The sequence below is a fragment of the Heteronotia binoei genome, chromosome 6 (assembly GCF_032191835.1).
Source record: "Heteronotia binoei isolate CCM8104 ecotype False Entrance Well chromosome 6, APGP_CSIRO_Hbin_v1, whole genome shotgun sequence".
Taxonomy (NCBI): Eukaryota; Metazoa; Chordata; class Lepidosauria; order Squamata; family Gekkonidae; genus Heteronotia; species Heteronotia binoei.
The window spans coordinates 139,429,267-139,451,893 of record NC_083228.1 but is presented as its reverse complement, the minus strand read 5'-3'; the positions used below and the strand labels follow the sequence as shown (position 1 = coordinate 139,451,893).

The following is a 22,627-nucleotide window of genomic DNA, read 5'->3' as shown; positions in this document are numbered from 1 at the left end:
TTTCCAGTGGCGACATATTTTTTGTGAGAATTTTTGATTTTTGTCTGCTCACCCTTAAACCAGCAACATACCCAAAATCAGTAAGCTCTTTTAATATCTCCTCAACTGATTCAATTACATTTTGTGTGATCAGCACCATGTCATCCGCGTAGGATAACACCTTGTAAATTTCCTCCTTTACCTTTAGACCTTTGATTTTACTATTGCTTCTTATAGCATTGTTAAGGCTCTCTAAGGTTAAAACAAATAGCAACGGAGACAAGGGACAACCTTGTCTTGTGCCTTTTCGAATTTTTATCTCATCTGTTAGAGTTCCATTGATAATTATTTTAGCAATTTGATCGCAATAGATTGCCTGAATATTTTTAATGAACTCCTCCCCAAAATCCATTATCTTTAGAACCCGAAACATAAATTGCCAATTTAAATTATCAAATGCTTTCTCTATGTCCAAAAAAAATAAAACCATCTGTTTTTCCCTATGAAACTCATAATACTCCAGAACATTTGATAAAATTCTAATATTGGACCTCATATATCTCTTTGGTATAAACCCTGATTGATCCGGGTGTATTAGATTTCTCACTATCTTCTTCAGTCTGTTAGCTAATATAGTGGTATAAATTTTATAATCTACATTGAGTAATGAAATTGGCCGATAATTTTTAATATCTTCAGAATTTTCTACAGTTTTTTTCCTTAAATTAGATCAATTGGTAAAACTTTTTGTATGGCAGGGTAAAAAACCCAGGGTAAAATGGAAAATTTTGAAAGATAAAAAGGAAAATGGAGGTTTGGGATTACCGGACTGGGATACTTATTATTTGGCTTGTGTAATATTTTGGATGAAGGATTGGATAACCTTGAATAATAACCGGATACTAGCTCTGGAGGGTTTTGATTTACAGGCCGGTTGGCATGCGAACATATGGTATGTAACTAAAGCCCAAAAATATTTTAAAAATCATCTAATCCGTAAGGCTATATATGAAGTGTGGGTGAAAGTTAGAACATTGATATATAGTAAGACTCCGAGGTGGTTGTCGCCAGAAGAGGCTTCAATCCACCCAGTTTTATGGGACTCCTCAATGAGGACAAGATATCAAGACTTGCTAGATGATGAGGATAAGCTAATTAAAAAAGAAGACTTGGAGATTCATGGAATAAAACTAGACTGGTGGACAATGAATCAGATTATAACAAAGTACAATAAGGACAGAAGGGTAGGATTCACCAAGGTTAATTTTGACTTTGATAAGATTTTACTTTTGAAAGAAGATAAGGTAATTAAGACAGTTTATAATTATATCACACAAATAAAACTAGAGGATGAAATGGTTAAAGAACCAATGATTAAATGGGCCCAAAACTTTCAGAAAAATATTGAGATGGAAAAATGGGAGATTTTCTGGAAAATAAATTATAAGGTAATAAAACCTGTTAATTTTCGTGAAAATTTTTTTAAGTTGTTCCACAGGTGGTATATTACCCCCCTTCAGCTCTCCAAGATTAACAAAGTTTTATCTCCCAAATGTTGGAAGTGCGAATCAGAAATAGGCTCCTTTTTTCACATTTGGTGGACATGTAAAGTTGTTAAAAAATTTTGGTTGAGTCTCTACGGTATGTTGAAGGCAATACTTGATGTTAATATTTGTTTTAAACCCGAGTTAATGCTTCTCTCATTTGTCAGAAAAGAGGTCCCCTTAGAGGATGAATATTTAACAATTTACATTATCACTGCGGCGCGAATTGTATTCGCTAAATACTGGAGACAAAAGATATGTCCAGATATGAGTGAAGTCATAGCTAAAATACTTCAGGCTGCAGAGTCAGATATTTTATCAAACTTGCTAAAAGGGATATCTGAAAGTGAAGCTAGTAGAAAATGGGTAAAATTTTATAATTGGATAGGAAAAAGAAATAACATACTACATTAGTAGTAGTATTTGTTAATTACTTGGTAAATGGATGTTGGTGATGTATTCTTTTTTTTCTCTTATTAATTTGTATCCCTAAATACCTCCTTAAGGATGAAAGATATGTGTGTAATAGTAAGAGTATTTTCCTTTTTTTCTCTATGTAAAAGAATTGTTGAAAAATATTGATGACTCAATAAAATTTTGAAAAAGTAAAAAAAAAAAACAAAAAAAAACACACTCTTTGTCAAACAGTGGTCAAACCCCAAGTTTATTTATTTATTGACGTTGTATTTATACCCCACCCATTCTGTACAGACTCAAGGCGGCTGACCGCATAAAATCGACAGCAAACAAAAGCAATATCGAAATAACAAAACAATCAGACGGATGGCAATGTTGCTACTTCAGGCAGATCGTGCGATGTCTTCTTCCTCACGCGCACAGATCCTAGGCAGTTAGTAACAAAAGCGCGATGGATCCAGAAGTGGCGGCAGCCCTCTCCCGTGAGATGTTCTATGCCATCCAAAACAGTTCAGTCTCGCAGGCCCTGCGGAACTGCAATAAATCCCGAAGAGCCCTGATGGCTTCTGTGAGGGTGTTCCAAAGTATTGGGGCCGCAACCGAGAAGGCTCTTGCCAGGGCCGGTGCATGGGAGTAGGCAAAGTAGGCAGTCGCCTAGGGCGCCACCCGGCCTAGGGGGCGCCACTGGGCACCCCTCCCCGACGCATGACTCTGGCTCCTGACCCCTGTCACCTTGTCCTCTCCCATCACCAAGCGGCCCTCAACAAATCGGAGCCACGCCCCCCCCTCCTCTCCCCGACGTGTGCCTTGGCCTCCCACCTCATCCTATCCTGCCACCCTCCTTCCTGACACGGCCGGAAAGCGCTTCTTCTCACATTTTTTTTAATAACATCACTTTTTTTTGAAAAATTAAAAATCAATAAATTAAAAATGTGAAAAGTTTGAAGTTTGGTGCTCTTCAATTTCCCTATTTTCTTTTTATAACGGGTGGGTAGGGGGCGCTAGTGGGTGATTCGTCCAGGGCGCCAGAAAGTCCAGCATCGGCCTTGGCTCTCGCTCTGGTGGAGTTGAGCCTAGCCTCCTACAGCCCAGGGACAGCTAAAAGATTTTGACAGCTGGATGGCATTGCTCTCTGGGGAACACGTGGGGCGAAATGGTCCCGCAGATAGGTAGACAGGCAGATAAGTTACACCAGGAGGACCACTAGCGGGGCCACAACTCCAAAGAGTGTTGGACCGGATAGGCCGATATGATCCAACAGAAGAAGAAGATGAAGAAGATATTGGATTTATAACCCGCCCTCCGCTCCGAAGAGTCTCAGAGAGGCCCACAATCTCCTTTCCCTCCCTCCCCCACAACAGACACCCTGTGAGGTAGATGAAGATATTGGATTTATATCCCGCCCTCCACTCCAAAGAGTCTCAGAGCGGCTCATAATCTCCTTTCCCTCCCTCCCCCACAACAGACACCCTGTGAGGTAGATGAAGATATTGGATTTATATCCCGCCCTCCACTCCGAAGAGTCTCAGAGCGGCTCACAATCTCCTTTCCCTCCCTCCCCCACAACAGACACCCTGTGAGGTAGATGAAGATATTGGATTTATATCCCGCCCTCCACTCCAAAGAGTCTCAGAGCGGCTCATAATCTCCTTTCCCTCCCTCCCCCACAACAGACACCCTGTGAGGTAGATGAAGATATTGGATTTATATCCCGCCCTCCACTCCGAAGAGTCTCAGAGCGGCTCACAATCTCCTTTACCTTCCTCCCACAACAGACACCCTGTGAGGTAGATGAAGATATTGGATTTATATCCCGCCCTCCGCTCCGAAGAGTCTCAGAGCGGCTCACAATCTCCTTTCCCTCCCTCCCCCACAATAGACACCCTGTGAGGTAGATGAAGATATTGGATTTATATCCCGCCCTCCACTCCGAAGAGTCTCAGAGCGGCTCACAATCTCCTTTCCCTCCCTCCCCCACAATAGACACCCTGTGAGGTAGATGAAGATATTGGATTTATATCCCGCCCTCCACTCCGAAGACTCTCAGAGCGGCTCACAATCTCTTTTACCTTCCTCCCCCAACAGACACTCTGTGAGGTAGATGAAGATATTGGATTTCTATCCCGCCCTCCACTCCAAAGAGTCTCAGAGCGGCTCACAATCTCCTTTCCCTCCCTCCCCCACAACAGACACCCTGCGAGGTACATGAAGATATTGGATTTATATCCCGCCCTCCACTCCAAAGAGTCTCAGAGCGGCTCACAATCTCCTTTACCTTCCTCCCCCAACAGACACCCTGTGAGGTAGATGAAGATATTGGATTTATATCCCGCCCGCCACTCCAAAGAGTCTCAGAGCGGCTCACAATCTCCTTTACCTTCCTCCCCCAACAGACACCCTGTGAGGTAGATGAAGATATTGGATTTATATCCCGCCCTCCACTCCAAAGAGTCTCAGAGCAGCTCACAATCTCCTTTCCCTCCCTCCCCCACAACAGACACCCTGTGAGGTAGATGAAGATATTGGATTTATATCCCGCCCTCCACTCCGAAGAGTCTCAGAGCGGCTCACAATCTCCTTTACCTTCCTCCCCCAACAGACACCCTGTGAGGTAGATGAAGATATTGGATTTATATCCCACCCTCCGCTCCGAAGAGTCTCAGAGCGGCTCACAATCTCCTTTCCCTCCCTCCCCCACAATAGACACCCTGTGAGGTAGATGAAGATATTGGATTTATATCCCGCCCTCCACTCCGAAGACTCTCAGAGCGGCTCACAATCTCTTTTACCTTCCTCCCCCAACAGACACTCTGTGAGGTAGATGAAGATATTGGATTTCTATCCCGCCCTCCACTCCAAAGAGTCTCAGAGCGGCTCACAATCTCCATTCCCTCCCTCCCCCACAACAGACACCCTGTGAGGTAGATGAAGATATTGGATTTATATCCCGCCCTCCACCCTGAAGAGTCTCAGAGCGGCTCACAATCTCCTTTCCCTTCCTCCCCCACAACAGACACCCTGTGAGGTAGAAGAAGATATTGGATTTACATCCCGCCCTCCGCTCCGAAGAGTCTCAGAGCGGCTCACAATCTCCTTTCCCTTCCTCCCCCAAACAGACACCCTGTGAGGTAGAAGAAGATATTGGATTTATATCCCGCCCTCCGCTCCGAAGAGTCTCAGAGCGGCTCACAATCTCCTAGATCTTCTTTCTCCACAACAGACACCCTGTGAGGTGGGTGGGGCTGGAGAGGGCTCTCCCAGCAGCTGCCCTTTCAAGGACAACCTCTGCCAGAGCTCTGGCTGACCCAAGGCCATTCCAGCAGTTTCAAGTGGAGGAGTGGGGGATCAAACCCGGTTCTCCCAGATAAGAGTTCGCGCACTTAACCACGACACCAAACAGGGCTTCCCTTATGCTCTTATCTACAGAGGGTCTGTCACAACTGAGTTATGTGAGAGAAGAAAATGCATTTCTAGCCTGCTCACTAGGGCTAGAAGAATCCTGGAGCCTTGGCCTTCTGTTTCTCCCAAAGAATACTTAGCTGGCATACTGCATGCAGAAACGACTAGCGGGTCGGCTCCTCCCAGACAAGGAAGGGAGACAGCAAAATCTTTACCCTCTAGCAGGACAGGCCCAAGCGGTAAGAAAAGCCAGGCATGTTCTCATTGGCCGATCCCCAGTTGCCTGGAGCTGAGGACTCCGAGTGCTACATCTCTCCTTGGGAACCGAGCTCTGTCAGCACCTGCCAAGCGATGGCACGGGCAACCCGGGAGCTTCCAGCAGAACGCTACGCTGCCCGGGCAGACTGCCAGCAAGGCAGAGGACTTCAAAAGGACAGCCAAGCCGGAGTGGGGAAAGCCGCCAGAGAGAGACTCGGATGGGGAGCCGAGTCAGACAAGAGAGGAAGGGGACGCGGGAGACAGAAGGTGAGGAGCTGGAGAACTACTTTTGGCGTTCCCAGTTAGAAGACGACGACGACGATATTGGATTTATATCCTGCCCTACGCTCTGAGTCTCAGAGTGGCTCACAATCTCCTTTCACCTTCCTCCCCCACAACAGACACCCTGTGAGGTGGGCGGGGCTGAGAGAGCTCTCCCAGAAGCTGCCCTTTCAAGGACAGCTCTGCATGAGCCACGGCTGACCCAAGGCCATTCCAGCAGCTGCAAGCGGAGGAGAGGGGAATCCAACCTGGTTCTCCCAGATAAGAGTCCGCACACTTAACCACTACACCAAACTGGCTCTCGCTCCAGGGGTTTATCGCCGGTGCCTCTAGTGTCCCCCAAAGCCGTTTGTGTTGCAGGGATATCGCAGGTGAGTGTGCACAACTGTTAATTACACAACTCTTAATTGCAGGCCTGTTAATTGAGACAAGAGCCCCATGGCGCAGAGAGTTAAAGCTGCAGCACGGCAGTCCTAAGCTCTGTTCACGACCTGAGTTCGGTCCCCGGCAGAAGCTGGGTTTTCCGGTAGCCAGCTCCAAGTTGACTCAGCCTTCCATCCTTCTGGGGTCGGTAAAATGAGTCCCCAGCTTGCTGGGGGGAAAGCGTAGATGACTGGGGAAGGCGATGGCAAACCACCCCGTAAAAAGTCTGCCGTGAAAACGTTGTGAAAGCAACGTCACCCCAGATTCGGAAACGACTGGTTCTTGCACAGGGGATCTTGTTTTCCTTTCCTAATTAAGATGCCAAAGCTCAGAGACCTGCTGGGCAGGCGGAGGTATTTGTGGAGCCCCAAGAGATTGCGGCCGATAAGGAAGGAAACGCAGGAGGGTTCTTACTGACAGGGCATGGGGGAAAAAGAGGGGATAGCGGGGAGGGGGGGGGACAATTGATCTCAGGAGGTTCCATCAGCAGAGCCAGAACTCCAGAAGGCACCACATCACTGGTTGCCCAAACACCATCTTAATAGGACGAATTATATGGACTTTGTTTAGAAGAAGACGACTGCGCATTTATACCCTGCTCTTCTCTGAATCAGACTCAGAGCAGCTTACAATCTCCTTTATCTTCCTCCCCCAGAACAGGCACCCCGTGAGGTGGGTGGGGCTGAGAGGGCCCTCCCTGAAGCTGCCCTTTCAAGGACAACCTCTGCCAGAGCTACGGCTGACTCAAGGCCATTCCAGCAGGTGCAAGTGGAGGAGTGGGGAATCAAACTCGGTTCTCCCAGGTAAGAGTCCGCACACTTAACCACCACACCAAACTAGCTCTCAGGAGACTGACACCCTGTGAGGTGGGTGGGGCTGAGAGAGCTCTGACAGAAGCTGCCCTTTCAAGGACTACTCCTACAAGAGCTATGGCTGACCCAAGGCCATTCCAGCAGGTGCAAGTGGAGGAGTGGGGAATCAAACCCGGTTCTCCCAGATAAGAGTCCGCACACTTCACCACTACACCAAACTGGCTCTCAGGAGACAGACGCCCTGTGAGGTGGGTGAGGCTGAGAGAGCTCTGACAGAAGCTGTCCTTTCAAGGACTACTCCTACAAGAGCTATGGCTGACCCACGGCCATGCTAGAAGGTGCAAGTGGAGGAGTGAGGAATCAAACCCGGTTCTCGCAGGTAAGAGTCCACGCACTTAACCACCACACCAAACTGGCTTTATTTATTTATATATTTGGCCGATTTATATTCCGCCCTTTCCCATACGAGCTCAGGGCGGATCACAGTCGTAATAAAACAATTAAAACACATCAATAACTCAATAATATGCCAATAAAATACAACTACTAATATAGCAATAATATACCAATATTATATCAATAATATTGATACCAATATAGCAATAATATACCAATAAAATACAAAAAATATGCATAGGCGGGCAGGCACATATTTCAGATAAAACAAGAGATTCCGGCTTGTTGTAGTTTTATAGTCCATTGTGGGGGAGGGTAATAGATGGTATAAGCCAGGGGTAGGGAACAGCGGCTCTCCAGATGTTTTTTGCCTACAACTCCCATCAGCCCCAGCCATTGGCCATGCTGGCTGGGGCTGATGGGAGTTGTAGGCAAAAAAAAACATCTGGAGAGCCGCTGTTCCCTACCACTGGTATAAGCAGTAGAATGAAGGGATGTCCGCCTGCCCCAACCGAAGGCCTGGTGAAACAGCTCCGCCTTGCAGGCCCTACGAAACGGAAGTAAATCCGGTTGGGCCCGGATCTCCACCGGGAGCCGATTCCACCAGGCCGGGGCCAGCACCGAAAAAGCCCTGGCCTTGGTCAAGGCAAGCTGGATGTCCCTTGGGCCGGGGATGGCCAGACGGTATAGGTTGGGCGATCACAACACTCTTCGGGGCTCGTAGGGCGAGAGGCGGTCCCACAAGTATGTCAATCCCAGGCCACGTAAGGCTTTAAATAAAGAAGATATTGGATTTATATCCTGCTCCTACTCTGAATCTTAGAGCGGCTCCCAATCTCCTTTATCTTCCTCCCCCACAACAAACACCCTGTGAGATGGGTGGGGCTGAGAGGGCTCTCCCGGAAGCTGCCTTTTCAAGGACAACTCTTGCGAAAGATGTGGCTGACCCAAGGCCATTCCAGCAGCTGCAAGTGGAGGAGTGGGGAATCAAACCCGGTTCTCCCAGATAAGAGTCTGCACACTTAACCACTACAGGGGAAGAAGGTCCCTGAGAGCTATGGCTGACCCAAGGCCATTCCAGCAGCTGCAAGTGGAGGAGGGGGGAATCAAACCCGGTTCTCCCAGATAAGAGTCTGCACACTTAACCACTACAGGGGAAGAAGGTCTATGAGAGCTATGGCTGACCCAAGGCCATTCCAGCAGCTGCAAGTGGAGAAGCGGGGAATCAAACCCGGTTCTCCCAGATAAGAGTCTGCACACTTAACCACTACAGGGGAAGAAGGTCTCTGAGAGCTATGGCTGACCCAAGGCCATTCCAGCAGCTGCAAGTGGAGGAGTGGGGAATCAAACCCGGTTCTCCCAGATAAGAGTCTGCACACTTAACCACTACAGGGGAAGAAGGTCTATGAGAGCTATGGCTGACCCAAGGCCATTCCAGCAGCTGCAAGTGGAGGAGTGGGGAATCAAACCCGGTTCTCCCAGATAAGAGAGCTATGGCTGACCCAAGGCCATTCCAGCAGCTGCAACTGAAGGAGTGGGGAATCAAACCTGGTTCTCCCAGATAAAAGTCTGCACACTTAACCACTACAGGGGAAGAAGGTCTATGAGAGCTATGGTTGACCCAAGGCCATTCCAGCAGCTTCAAGTGGAGGAGTGGGGAATCAAACCCGGTTCTCCCAGGTAAGAGAGCTATGGCTGACCCAAGGCCATTCCAGCAGCTGCAACTGAAGGAGTGGGGAATCAAACCCGGTTCTCCCAGATAAAAGTCTGCACACTTAACCACTACAGGGGAAGAAGGTCTATGAGAGCTATGGCTGACCCAAGGCCATTCCAGCAGCTGCAAGTGGAGGAGTGGGGAATCAAACCCGGTTCTCCCAGATAAGAGTCTACACACTTAACCACTACAGGGGAAGAAGGTCTATGAGAGCTATGGCTGACCCAAGGCCATTCCAGCAACTGCAAGTGGAGGAGCGGGGAATCAAACCCGGTTCTCCCAGATAAGAGTCCGCACACTTAACCACTACACCAAACTGGCTCTCTTATATTCACTTACCGTATTTTTCGGACCATAAGACGCACTCCCTCCCCCCCCCCCCCCGCAAAAAAAAGTGGGGGGGAAAGTGTGTGCGTCTTATGGAGCGAAGGGACGATAGGACGTACCTTTCTCCGGGGGGGGGGGGGATCCGCCGTCTCCGCCTCCGATCCCGGCGCTTCCTCCGTGCCTGTCTGCCTGGCTCCAGCTCTGACGCTTACAGCAAGCGCCAGGATCGCTCCCTCCGCCCTCCGATCCCGGCGCTTGCTTTAAGCGTCAGAGCTGGAGCCAGGCAGGCAGGCACAAAGGAAGCACGCTGCCCTCTCCACAGCCGGCGCTCGCGAAGCGCTGGGTTTGCGGTGGGGGCAACGTGGAGCGATCCCAGCGCTTGCTGGAAGAAGATGGAGCCAGGCATGGAGGCGCGGGGGAAGCGCCGGGATCGGCGGCGGAGGCAGCGGATCGCCCCCCAGGAGGAAGGTGCGTCCTATAGTCCGGGGCGTCTTATGGACCGAAAAATACGGTATATTCTGATCCTTATATTCTTATATTTTGATTCGCTTATATTATGACTTTCTTCCGATGGGGACCCCAAGGCAGCTTATATTGCTCTTCTTGGCTTCATTTTACCCTCACAACACTCCTGTAAAGTAGACTAGGCGGTTAGCAGACGACAGGCCCAAGGACACCCAGAGCAGGGCTTCAAACCAGGGCTTCCGAGATCTCAGCCTGACCCCTCACCCCCACATCATACGGACTCTCTCCTGCGCTCTCTAATTTAGCAATCCAGTTTATTGTTGGAATCCCAGAGTTGGGACCTCCAGGATCATCAAGTCCAACCCCCTGCACCATGCAGGGAATCCACAAATACCTCCGCCCTACCCACACTATCCATGAGAGGGGCAGTATCATAATGTATAAATCCATGGTGCGGCCTCATTTGGAGAACTGTGTGTACAATTGTGGTCATCGCACCTCAAAAAAGATATTACAGCATTGGAAAAAGTGCAGAAAAGAGCAACTAGAAGGATTAAAGGGGTTGGAACACTTTCCCTATGAAGAAAGGTTAAAACGCTTGGGGCTCTTTAGCTCGGAGAAACTGACTGCGGGGTGACATGATAGAGGTTGACAAGACGATGCCTGGGATGGAGAAGGTAGAGAAAGAAGTCCTTTTCTCCCTTTCTCACAATACAAGAACTCATGAGCATTCAATGAAATTGCTGAGCGGTCGGGTCAGAACGGATAAAAGGAAGTCCTTCTTCACCCAAAGGGTGATTAACATGTGGAATTCACTGCCACAGGAGGTGGTGGCACTTGCAAGCATAGACAGCTTCAAGAGGGGAATGGATAAGCATATGGAGCAGAGGTCCTTCAGTGGCTATTAGCCACAGTGTATTGTTGGAACTCTGTGTCTGGGGCAAGTGATGCTCTGTATTCTTGGTGCTTGGGGGGGCACAGTGGGAGGGCTTCTAGTGTCCTGGCCTCACTGGTGGACCTCCTGATGGCACTTGGTTTTTCTGGCCGCTGTATGACACAGAGTGTTGGACTGGAAGGGCCATTGACCTGATCCAACATGGCTTCTCTTATGTTCTTATGTCTGGGGCAGTGATGCTCTGTATTCTTGGTGCTTGGAAGGGGGGGTTACAGTGAGAGAGCTTCTAGTGTCCTGGCCCCACTGGTGGACCTCGTGAGGGCACCTGGGTTTTTTGGCCACTGTGTGACACAGAGTGTTGGACTGGATGGGCCACTGGCCTGATCCAACATGGCTTCTCTTATGTTATTCTCTTATGACCCCTGTTTCATTTAGACTTATTTGTACCACACCTTTCTCTCCCATGGAGAGCGAAGCCCCAAAGTGGCTTATATTGTTCTCCTCTTCTCCAGCTTAGCCTCACAACACCCCTGCAAGGTAGACGGGCCTGAGAGAGCGTGACTGGCCTAGAGTCACCCAGCGAGCTTCCATGGCACGGGTGGAAATTCGAACCCAGGTCTCCCAGATGCTAGTCTAACAATCACCACACCAATGTTCCTTGCACTCTTATTGTGCTCATTGGACTAGTCTTCATTTCACTGCTTTCTAATTTGGCAATTTGCCTCAAGAAAGGCAGACTATGAATGAAGTAAATAAAAAAGCAGCGTACAAGTGCAGAGCGTACCACTGTCCTCTGCTGGTCAACACTGAACCTGCATCCGACACTCCCCCCCCCCTTCCCCAACTGTGGAGTCTTGTGAGCAAAAATTCTACTTTGTGAGCTACTGGCGTGAAAGTTGTGAGCTGCTGCATAAATCAGTTCACTCTGGGGCCATTTTTCCTGAGCTAAGACAAAAATGTGTCAGCCGGGGGCTAAAAACCTGTGAACTAGCTCACACTAACTCAGCTTGTGAACTAACTCACACTAACTCAACTGGAGAGCCAGTTTGGTGTAGTGGTTAAGTGTGCGGACTCTTATCTGGGAGAACCGGGTTTGATTCCCCACTTCTCCACTTGCAGCTGCTGGAATGGCCTCGGGTCAGCCGTAGCTCTCGCAGAGCTGTCCCTGAAAGGGCAGCTTCTGTCAGAGCTCTCTCAGCCCCGCCTACCTCGCAGGGCGTCTGTTGTGGGGAGGAGAAGATATAGGAGATTGTAAACTGCTCTGAGTGATTCAGAGAGAAGGGCGGGGTATAAATCTGCAGTCCTCTTCTTCTTCTTTGAGGGAACACTGAGCATGGTCCTTTTCCAGATATTTCCAGTGGTACCGGAAAGGAATCAAATCCTTAGATGGTTCTCAAGACACCCTGCCTCAGAGAAGATTGTCTATCTCCCACAAGAGGCATTGCTCAGCTTCTCCGGACAGGGGTGCAACGGGCAGCCTCGTGTCACTCACCAAAGAGGTCATCCTTGGCCAAAGCGTAGAGGATCCGGGAGGCACCGATGAGGTTGCTCATGGCGGCTGAGAGGGTGGAGCAGTAGACCCCGATGGTGACCAAAGGCGGCCAGATGTTGATGTCCTTCAGGAAGCCATAGTCCCGTTGGAGGAGGAGCCTGGGGAGAGACAAAGAGGGCTCAGAGAACCAGGGAGTAAGGAAGAGAGAGGCAGAACCCTCGCGGTCTGCTTTATATGAATGAGCCAGTATGGTGTAGTGGTTAAGTGCACGGACTCTTATCTGGGAGAACTGGGTTTGATTCCCCACTCCTCCCCTTGCAGCTGCTGGAATGACCTTGGGTCAGCCATAGATCTCTCAGAGTTGTCCTTGACAGGGCAGCTGCTGGGAGAGCTTTCTCCCATCCACCTCACAGGGTGTCTGTTGTAGGGGAAGAAGGTAAAGAGATTGTAAGCTGCTTTGAGTCTCTGAGATTCAGAGTATAGGGTGGGATATAAATCCAGTATCATCATCTTCTTCTTATCTGGGAGAACCGGGTTTGATTCCCCACTCCTCCACTTGCACCTGCTGGAATGGCCTTGGGTCAGCCAGAGCTCTCGTAGGAGGTGTCCTTGAAAGGGCAACTTCTGTCAGAGCCCTCTCAGCCCCACCCACCTCACAGGATGTCTGTTGTGGGGGAGGAAGATAAAGGAGATTGTGAGCCGCTCTGAGACTCTGAGATTCAGAGTGGAGGGCAGGATATAAATCCCATATCCTCCTCCTTCTGGAATGGCCTTGGGTCAGCCACAGCTCTGGCAGAGGTTGTCCTTGAAAGGGCAGCTGCTGGGAGAGCCCTCTCCAGCCCCACCCACCTCACAGGGTGTCTGTTGTGGGGGAGGAAGGTAAAGGAGATTGTGAGGCGCTCTGAGACTCTTCGGAGTGGAGCGCGGGATATAAATCCAGTATCTTCATCCACCTCACAGGGTGTCTGTTGTGGGGGAGGAAGGTAAAGGAGATTGTGAGCTGCTCTGAGACTCTTTTGGAGTGGAGGGCGGGATATAAATCTAATATCTTCATTCACCTCACAGGGTGCCTGTTGTGGGGGAGGGAGATAAAGGAGATTGTGAGCCGCTCCGTGACTCTCAGATTTGGAGTGGAGGGCAGGATATAAATCCAGTATCTTCTTCTTCATAAGTTTTGGTTATTTTCCCTTTTTTGTGGGGGGAAATATTAGAAAGTTTGTCAGATCTTAGAGCTCAGCAATATTTTCGGGGGGAGGGGAAGGGGTTTGAACAATGGAGCCCTGAAGCAAGTATTTGGAGGTTTGGGGGTTGGTAAGAAAGAAAGAGCGCAAGGAAATTTAGAGGTTCTGGAGCTCCGTTCCTGTGAGCTCCTGCCCCAAAATGAGGCCTGGTGGCAACGGCAGGTATTTTCCATATTTGATGAGCCGGGGGGAGCAGAGGAATTGACCGATGCACCTTGTGGCACGGTTCATCCATTTAAAATGTCACGTGTCTCTCCCCCCCCTTTTTACGAGGCAGCGACTGATGAAGCTCTGGGCTTGTAAAGAGCCAACTGGCCCAAATTCAATAAAAGGGGGAGGAGGACGCCCAGAACTTTCACTAACATTATCAAAGTATACAAATGGCCTGGATCTTAATTGGATTTTAACAAGCGGCACCAAGCAGGTGGGCGATAAATTAGCATGGACCATCAACGCCACTGTCTTTTTGGCAATTAATATCCAATTACCTCCCCAAATTGATCACCTGGCTAATCGGTGCGGCGGAGGGGAGGGGCGAGTGCAGGCCCAGCGGAGGGGTCCCGCCTTTAATATACTCCCCCCCCCCCCCACAAAACTTAGCTTTGAGGGAGTTGCTCAGATATGATGATTTAGGGAGCCGAGGGATCGCTCCAGCACATGAGAGTGGCTCATTTCATGTGCGTTAGCGCTATCGTGGCAGGGAGAAGCCGACAAAGGTCAGAACAGGATCTGGAACCCGGGTGGCCAAATAGCAACCTCATGCCAGTCTGGTGTAGTAGAGAGCCAGTTTGGTGTAGTGGTTAAGTGTGCAGACTGTTATCTGCGAGAACCGGGTTTGATTCCCCACTCCTCCACTTGCAGCTGCTGGAATGGCCTTGGGTCAGCCATAGCTTTGGCAGAGGTTGTCCTTGAAAGGGTAGCTGCTCTGAGAGCCCTCTCAGCCCCACCCACCTCACAGGGTGTCTGTCTCCTGAGAGCCAGTTTGGTGTAGTGGTTAAGTGCGCGGACTCTTATCTGGGAGAACCGGGTTTGATTCCCCACTCCTCCACTTGCACCTGCTGGAATGGCCTTGGGTCAGTTTGGTGTAGTAGTTAAGTGCGCGGACTCTTATCTGAGAAAACCGGGTTTGATTCCCCACTCCTCAACTTGCAGCTGCTGGAATGGCCTTGGGTCAGCCATAGCCCTGGCAGAGGTTGTCCTTGAAAGGGCAGCTGCTGTGAGAGCCCTCTCCAGCCCCACCCACCTCACAGGGTGTCCGTTGTGGGGGAGGAAGGGAAAGGAGATTGTGAGCCGCTCTGAGACTCTTTGGAGTGGAGGGTGGGATATAAATCCAATATCTTCATCTACCTCACAGGGTGTCTGTTGTGGGGGAGGAAGGGAAAGGAGATTGTGAGCCGCTCTGAGACTCTTTCGAGTGGAGGGTGGGATATAAATCCAATATCTTCATCTACCTCACAGGGTGTCTGTTGTGGGGGAGGAAGGGAAAGGAGATTGTGAGCCGCTCTGAGACTCTTCGGAGTGGAGGGTGGGATATAAATCCAATATCTTCATCTACCTCACAGGATGTCTGTTGTGAGGGAGGGAGGGAGGGAAAGGAGATTGTGAGCCGCTCTGAGACTCTTCGGAGTGGAGGGCAGGATATAAATCCAATATCTTCATCTACCTCACAGGGTGTCTGTTGAGGGGGAGGAAGGGAAAGGAGATTGTGAGCCGCTCTGATACTCTTAGGAGTGGAGGGCGGGATATAAATCCAATATCTTCATCTACCTCACAGGGTGTCTGTTGTGGGGGAGGGAGGGAAAGGATATTGTGAGCCGCTCTGAGACTCTTCGGAGTGGAGGGCGGGATATAAATCCAATATCATCATCACCATCATCTTAACCACGACACCAAACTGGCTGTCACTACACCGAACTGTGAAAAGAGGCACAGTTTGAGGTTGAACACACGAAGCTGCTCTTTGCCCAGTTGGAGCCTGAGGTCTATGTCAGAGTCAGAGCGGCCTGCTCTTACTGGCAGCAGTTCTCCAGGGTCTCGTTCAGAGGACTTTCCCATCCCTTGTTACCTGGGTTTTGGCCACTGTGTGACTCAAGAGTGTTGGACTGGATGGGCCACTGGTCTGATCCGATATGGCTTCTTTACAGGGCTGCCCAGTCCAAATCAAGGAAAAGAAGAAGACTGCAGATTTATACCCCCACCCTTCACTCTGAATCAGAGACCCAGAGCGGCTGGCAATCTCCTGTATCTTCTCCCCTCACAAGGCACACCCCATGAGGTGGGCGGGGCTGAGAGAGCTCTCCCAGCAGCTGCCCTTTCAAGGACAACCTCTGCCAGACCGATGGCTGACCCGAGGCCATTCCAGCAGCTGCAAGTGGAGAAGAAGACAGCTGTAGATTTATACCCCGCCCTTCTCTTTGAATCAGAGACTCAGAGCGGCTGGCAGTCTCCTGTGAGGTGAGTGGGGCTGAGAGGGCTCTCCCAGCAGCTGCCCTTTCGAGGACAACCTCTGCCAGAGATATGGCTAACCCAAGGCCGTTCCAGCAGCTACAAGTGGAGAAGTGGGGAATCCAACCCGGTTCTCCCACATGAGAGTCCGCACACTTAACCTCTACGCCAAACTGACCCAAGGCTGTTCTAGCAGCTGCAAGTGGAGGAGCGGGGAATCCAACCCGGTTCACCCAGATAAGAGTCCTCGCACTTAACCACTACACCAAACTGATCCAAGGCCGTTCCAGCAGCTGCAAGTGGAGGAGTGGAGAATCGAACCCGGTTCTCCCAGATGAGAGTCCACACACTTAACTGCTACACCAAACTGACCCAAGGCTGTTCCAGCAGCTGCAAGTGGAGGAGTGGGGAATCCAACCCGGTTCTCCCAGATGAGAGTCCGCACACTTAACCGCTACACCAAACTGACCCAAGGCCGTTCCAGCAGGTGCAAGTGGAGGAGGGGGGAATCAAACCTGGTTCTCCCAGATGAGAGTCCGCGCACTTAACCACTACATCAAACCGACCCAAGGCTGTTCCAGCAGCTGCAAGTGGAGGAGTGGGGAATCCAACCCGGTTCTCCCAGATGAGAGTCCGCACACTTAACCGCTACACCAAACTGACCCAAGGCCGTTCCAGCAGGTGCAAGTGGAGGAGGGGGGAATCAAACCTGGTTCTCCCAGATGAGAGTCCGCGCACTTAACCACTACACCAAACCGACCCAAGGCCGTTCCAGCAGCTGCAAGTGGAGGAGTGGAGAATCCAACCTGGTTCTCCCAGATGAGAGTCCACACACTTAACCGCTACGCCAAACTGACCCAAGGCCGTTCCAGCAGCTGCAAGTGGAGGAGTGGAGAATCCAACCCGGTTCTCCCAGATGAGAGTCCGCATACTTAACCGCTACACCAAACTGACCCAAGGCCGTTCCAGCAGCTGCAAGTGGAGGAGTGGAGAATCCAACCCGGTTCTCCCAGAGGAGAGTCCGCACACTTAACCGCTACACCAAACTGACCCAAGGCCGTTCCAGCAGCTGCAAGTGGAGGAGTGGGGAATCCAACCCGGTTCTCCCAGATGAGAGTCCGCACATTTAACCGCTACACCAAACTGACCCAAGGCCGTTCCAGCAGCTGCAAGTGGAGGAGTGGGGAATCCAACCCGGTTCTCCCAGATGAGAGTCCACACACTTAACCGCTACACCAAACTGACCCAAGGCCGTTCCAGCAGGTGCAAGTGGAGGAGGGGGGAATCAAACCTGGTTCTCCCAGATAAGAGTCCGCGCACTTCACCACTACACGAAACTGGCTCCGCTACACCAATCTGGGAAGCTCGGGGCACCCAATCCAGACGTCCCCCCTGTAGCCCCAGGCCCGCCCTGAAGGTTGCTTCCAACTCGATGATTCTAATCCCAGCCCTGATGGACGGAGGGGTCTGAGTCAGTATCTGGCAGCTGCCTGCGTTCGGCGCCGAGGAGGGGAGAGCGGCGAGGGAGGGAGAGGGGCCACCTCCGAGGGAGGCTCCGTCCTCACCCGATGCCCCGTCCCCTGTCATTATGAGCAATGGCCGTGCATTAAGGTATTAGAACATGACAGCTATAATTCTAGCCCGCTCCTGCCGCCTGCCCCAGCACGGCCGCGATTTATAGCAGCACTTGCCTGAGCAGAAAATTAACAAAGGGTGCGCACTCGCCGGAACCAGCCGCCCCGTGGGCGCGCACGCCCTGAGCCCCTGCCTCGAGAATCCGCCCTCCGCCCCAGGTTGAAGCAGACACAGGCTAATCTGCATACAAACGAAGCTGCCTTCTACCGAATCAGACCCTCGATCCATGAAGGAGAGCCGGTTTGGTGCAGTGGTGAAGTGTGCGGACTCTTATCTGGGAGAACTGGGTTCGATTTCCCACTCCTCCACTTGCAGCTGCTGGGATGGCCTTGGGTCACAGAGTCGTAGAATCACAGAGTTGGAAGGGACCTCTGGGGTCATCCAGTCCAGCCCCTTGCACAATGCAGGAAACTCCCAAACACCTCCCCCTCAATCCACAGGATCTTCATTGGGTCAGCCCAGAGCTGTTATATAGGTTGTCCTTGCAAGGACAGCTTCTGTCAGAACTCTCTCAGAACTCCCCAGTCATCTACTCTCAGAACTCTCTCAGCCCCACCCACCTCGCAGGGTGTCTGTTGTGGGGGCGGAAGATAAAAGGAGATTGTGAGCCGCTCGGAGACTCTTCAGAGTGGAGGGCGGGATATAAATCCAGTATCATCATCTTCTTCTTCATCAGTATTGTCTAGTCAGACTGGCAGCAGCTCTCCAGGGTCCCAAGCTGAGGTTTTTCACACCTACTTGCCTGGACCCTTTTGAGTTGGAGATGCCGGGGATTGAACCTGGGACCTTCTGTCCATCAAACAAATGCTCTACCACTGAGCCACCGTCCCTCCCTAAAGTTAATCCCCAATGCAAGCATCAGTCATTTTCGACTCTGGGGTGATGTCACATCATGACGTTTTCACAGCAGACTTTTTTACGGGGTGGCTGGCCATTGCCTTCCCCAGTCATCTACTCTTTCTCCCCAGCAAGCTGGGGACTCATTTTACCGACCTCAAAAGGATGTAAGGCTGAGTCAACCTCGAGCCGGCTACCCGAACCCAGCTTTTTAGGGGGTGGTTTGCCACTGCCTTCCCCAGTCATCTACGCTTTCTCCCCAGCAAGCTGGGTCCTCATCTGACCGACCTCAGAAGGAGGGAAGGCTGAGTCAACCTCGAGCCGGCTACCTGAACCCAGCTTTTTAGGGGGTGGTTTGCCACTGCCTTCCCCAGTCATCTACGCTTTCTCCCCAGCAAGCTGGGTCCTCATCTGACCGACCTCAGAAGGATGGAAGGCTGAGTCAACCTCGAGCCGGCTACCTGAACCCAGCTTCCGCTGGGATCTAACTTGGACTGCAGGACTGCAGCTCTACCACTCTGCGCCACGGGGCTCCTTTTTAAAGAGCCCTTTCTCCTATCGACACGTTGGTCCAAATCCACGGTCCGCCCAGGCTGGATGTGGGTAGAGCGGTGGACCTGAACCCGGAGTGAGGGAGATTTGGATCCCCCCTTAAAAACACTGGAAGAGCCCTGCTGGATCAGCCTGCTGGCTCTTTAGCAAGCTGGCATTCCTGGCGTGCCAGCTTTGATCTGAGGCCCCTCCGGCTTGTGCCTGACCTGGGCTGCCCACCCGGAAAATGTCTCGGAATTGGTTGCGAGGGCAGGTCAAAGCAATCTGTGCTGCACTGAACGCTCCGAATGCTTGCAGACGGTCCAATGTCCAGATTTCTCATAACGAGGCAATACCTAAGGTGTGCGAGAGCGTGGGGGGGGGGGGGAGAGACTCTTTACCAAAGTGAGCGTCACCACCAGGCACAGGTCTGGCCTCCACGGCAGCTAGATTTGAATCTCAGAGGCCCCTTCAGAGACCAGTAGGGTTTTTGGGATATGTGCTTTCAAAAATCAATTGTTCCTTCGTCAGACGCAAGCGAGAATGCAGATTCCTCATCTCCCAGTCTGAAGGTGGGAGGAGCATAGCAAAGAAGGAACTCGGGATGCAAAATGTAAGCAGCTTCGTGAGAGCAGAGGGGAAATGCAGGGGTGTCGAACTGGACGGAGAAAGTAGAGAAAGAAGTCCTTTTCTCCCTTTCTCACAATACAAGAACTCGTGGGCATTTGATGAAATTGCTGAGCAGTCGGATTAAAACGGATAAAAGGAGGTACTTCTTCACCCAAAGGGTGATTAACATGTGGAATTCACTGCCGCAAGAGGTGGTGGCGGCTACAAGCACAGCCAGCTTCAAGAGGGGATTGGATAAAAATATGGAGCAGAGGTCCATCAGTGGCTGTTAGCCACTATGTGTTTGTGTTTGTGTGTGTGTGTGTGTGTATATATATATATTGGCCACTGTGTGACACAGAGTGTTGGACTGGAGGGGCCATTGGCCTGATCCAACATGGCTTCTCTTATGTTCTTATGTGACACAGAGTGTTGGACTGGAGGGGCCATTGGCCTGATCCAACATGGCTTCTCTTATGTTCTTATGTGACACAGAGTGTTGGACTGGATGGGCCATTGGCCTGATCCAACAGGGCTTCTCTTATATTCTTATGTGAAACAGAGTGTTGGACTGGAGGGGCCATTGGCCTGATCCAACAGGGCTTCTCTTATATTCTTATGTGACAGAGTGTTGGACTGGAGGGGCCATTGGCCTGATCCAACAGGGCTTCTCTTATGTTCTTATGTGACACAGACTGTTGGACTGGAGGGGCCATTGACCTGATCCAACATGGCTTCTCTTATATTCTTATGTGACAGAGTGTTGGACTGAATGGGCCACTGGCCTGATCCAACATGGCTTCTCTTATGTTCTTATGTGACACAGAGTGTTGGACTGGATGGGCCCCTGGCCTGATCCAACAGGGCTTCTCTTATGTTCTTATGTGACACAGAGTGTTGGACTGGAGGGGCCATTGGCCTGATCCAACAGGGCTTCTCTTATGTTCTTATGTGACACAGAGTGTTGGACTGGATGGGCCATTGGCCTGATCCAACAGGGCTTCTCTTATGTTCTTATGTGACACAGAGTGTTGGACTGGAGGGGCCATTGGCCTGATCCAACAGGGCTTCTCTTATGTTCTTATGTGACACAGAGTGTTGGACTGGATGGGCCACTGGCCTGATCCAACAGGGCTTCTCTTATGTTCTTATGTGACACAGAGTGTTGGACTGGAGGGGCCATTGGCCTGATCCAACAGGGCTTCTCTTATGTTCTTATGTGACACAGAGTGTTGGACTGGATGGGCCACTGGCCTGATCCAACAGGGCTTCTCTTATGTTCTTATGTGACACAGACTGTTGGACTGGATGGGCCATTGGCCTGATCCAACAGGGCTTCTCTTATGTTCTTATGTGACACAGAGTGTTGGACTTGAGGGGCCATTGGCCTGATCCAACATGGCTTCTCTTATGTTCTTATGTTACACAAAGTGTTGGACTGGATGGGCCATTGGCCTGATCCAACATGGCTCCTCTTATGTTCTTATGTGACACAGAGTGTTGGACTGGAGGGGCCATTGGCCTGATCCAACATGGCTTCTCTTATGTTCTTATGTTACACAAAGTGTTGGACTGGATGGGCCATTGGCCTGATCCAACATGGCTCCTCTTATGTTCTTATGTGACACAGAGTGTTGGACTGGAGGGGCCATTGGCCTGATCCAACATGGCTTCTCTTATGTTCTTATGTTACACAAAGTGTTGGACTGGATGGGCCATTGGCCTGATCCAACATGGCTTCTCTTATGTTCTTATGTGACACAGAGTGTTGGACTGGATGGGCCACTGGCCTGATCCAACATGGCTTCTCTTATGTTCTTATGTGACACAGACTGTTGGACTGGAGGGGCCATTGGCCTGATCCAACAGGGCTTCTCTTATGTTCTTATGTGACACAGAGTGTTGGACTGGATGGGCCACTGGCCTGACCAAACATGGCTTCTCTTATGTTCTTATGTGACACAGACTGTTGGACTGGAGGGGCCATTGGCCTGATCCAACAAGGCTTCTCTTATGTTCTTATGTGACACAGAGTGTTAGACTGGATGGGCCATTGGCCTGATCCAACATGGCTTCTCTTATGTTCTTATGTGACACAGACTGTTGGACTGGATGGGCCATTGGCCTGATCCAACATGGCTTCTCTTATGTTCTTATGTGACACAGAGTGTTGGACTGGATGGGCCATTGGCCTGATCCAACATGGCTTCTCTTATGTTCTTATGTGACACAGACTGTTGGACTGGAGGGGCCATTGACCTGATCCAACATGGCTTCTCTTATGTCCTTATGAACTCATTTGTTACGAGGGTCGAATCTGACCTAAATGCGACCTTGTTGGGCCAGGCCAGGCCAGGCCATGTCTGAGCAGGCCATCTGTGTACCTCTTTAAGATTAGGTAGCGGAGATACAGGCCTTGGATTCAGCAGGAGCTCACAGGAGCACAGCTCCTGAACCTTTCTGAGGGTTCCCCCTCCTCTCCCCACCTTGTCCATTGAACAGTAGGTGCAAGTGCATAACAATCCCTGGATGAGCTCCACCACTTATTTCTCTACAAAACAACCCGTGCAGAGATATAAACTTTTTAAAGGTTGCAGATAAACATGACTAAAGTTTTATTTTTTAAAAAAACCTTAAAATAAAATATGGTTAAAACATTAGCACTTGTTGGGTCTTAAAGGTGCTTTCTGTGTATCTCTCCCAAGGGATCCAGGGAACTGGGCAAAGGAAGCTCTGGCTCTTTCCTTCCTTCCCCAGGGGGACCAGGAGGGGGAGGAGCCTCAGCCAGTAGAAGAGAGGCTTGGCTCAGCAGCTCTGCTGTGCAACTGAGAGAGCCTGGCAAAGCAAGCTATTTCTCCTGGGAGGGACGGTGGCTCAGTGGTAGAGCATCTGCTTGGGAAGCAGAAGGTCCCAGGTTCAATCCCCG

The 22,627-nt window shown here is 50.6% G+C and overlaps 1 protein-coding gene across 1 annotated transcript in view; it reads right to left on the bottom strand.

The window, feature by feature from the left end:
• The window catches only part of LOC132574471 (solute carrier family 12 member 9-like), a 188,501-nt gene that overhangs the window by 115,288 nt on the left and 50,586 nt on the right, over positions 1–22,627 (bottom strand). Inside the window, exon 7 of the mRNA XM_060242823.1 lies at positions 12,404–12,561. Coding sequence (XP_060098806.1) covers positions 12,404–12,561 — 158 coding nt within the window. The remainder of the gene's footprint in view (positions 1–12,403; positions 12,562–22,627) is intronic.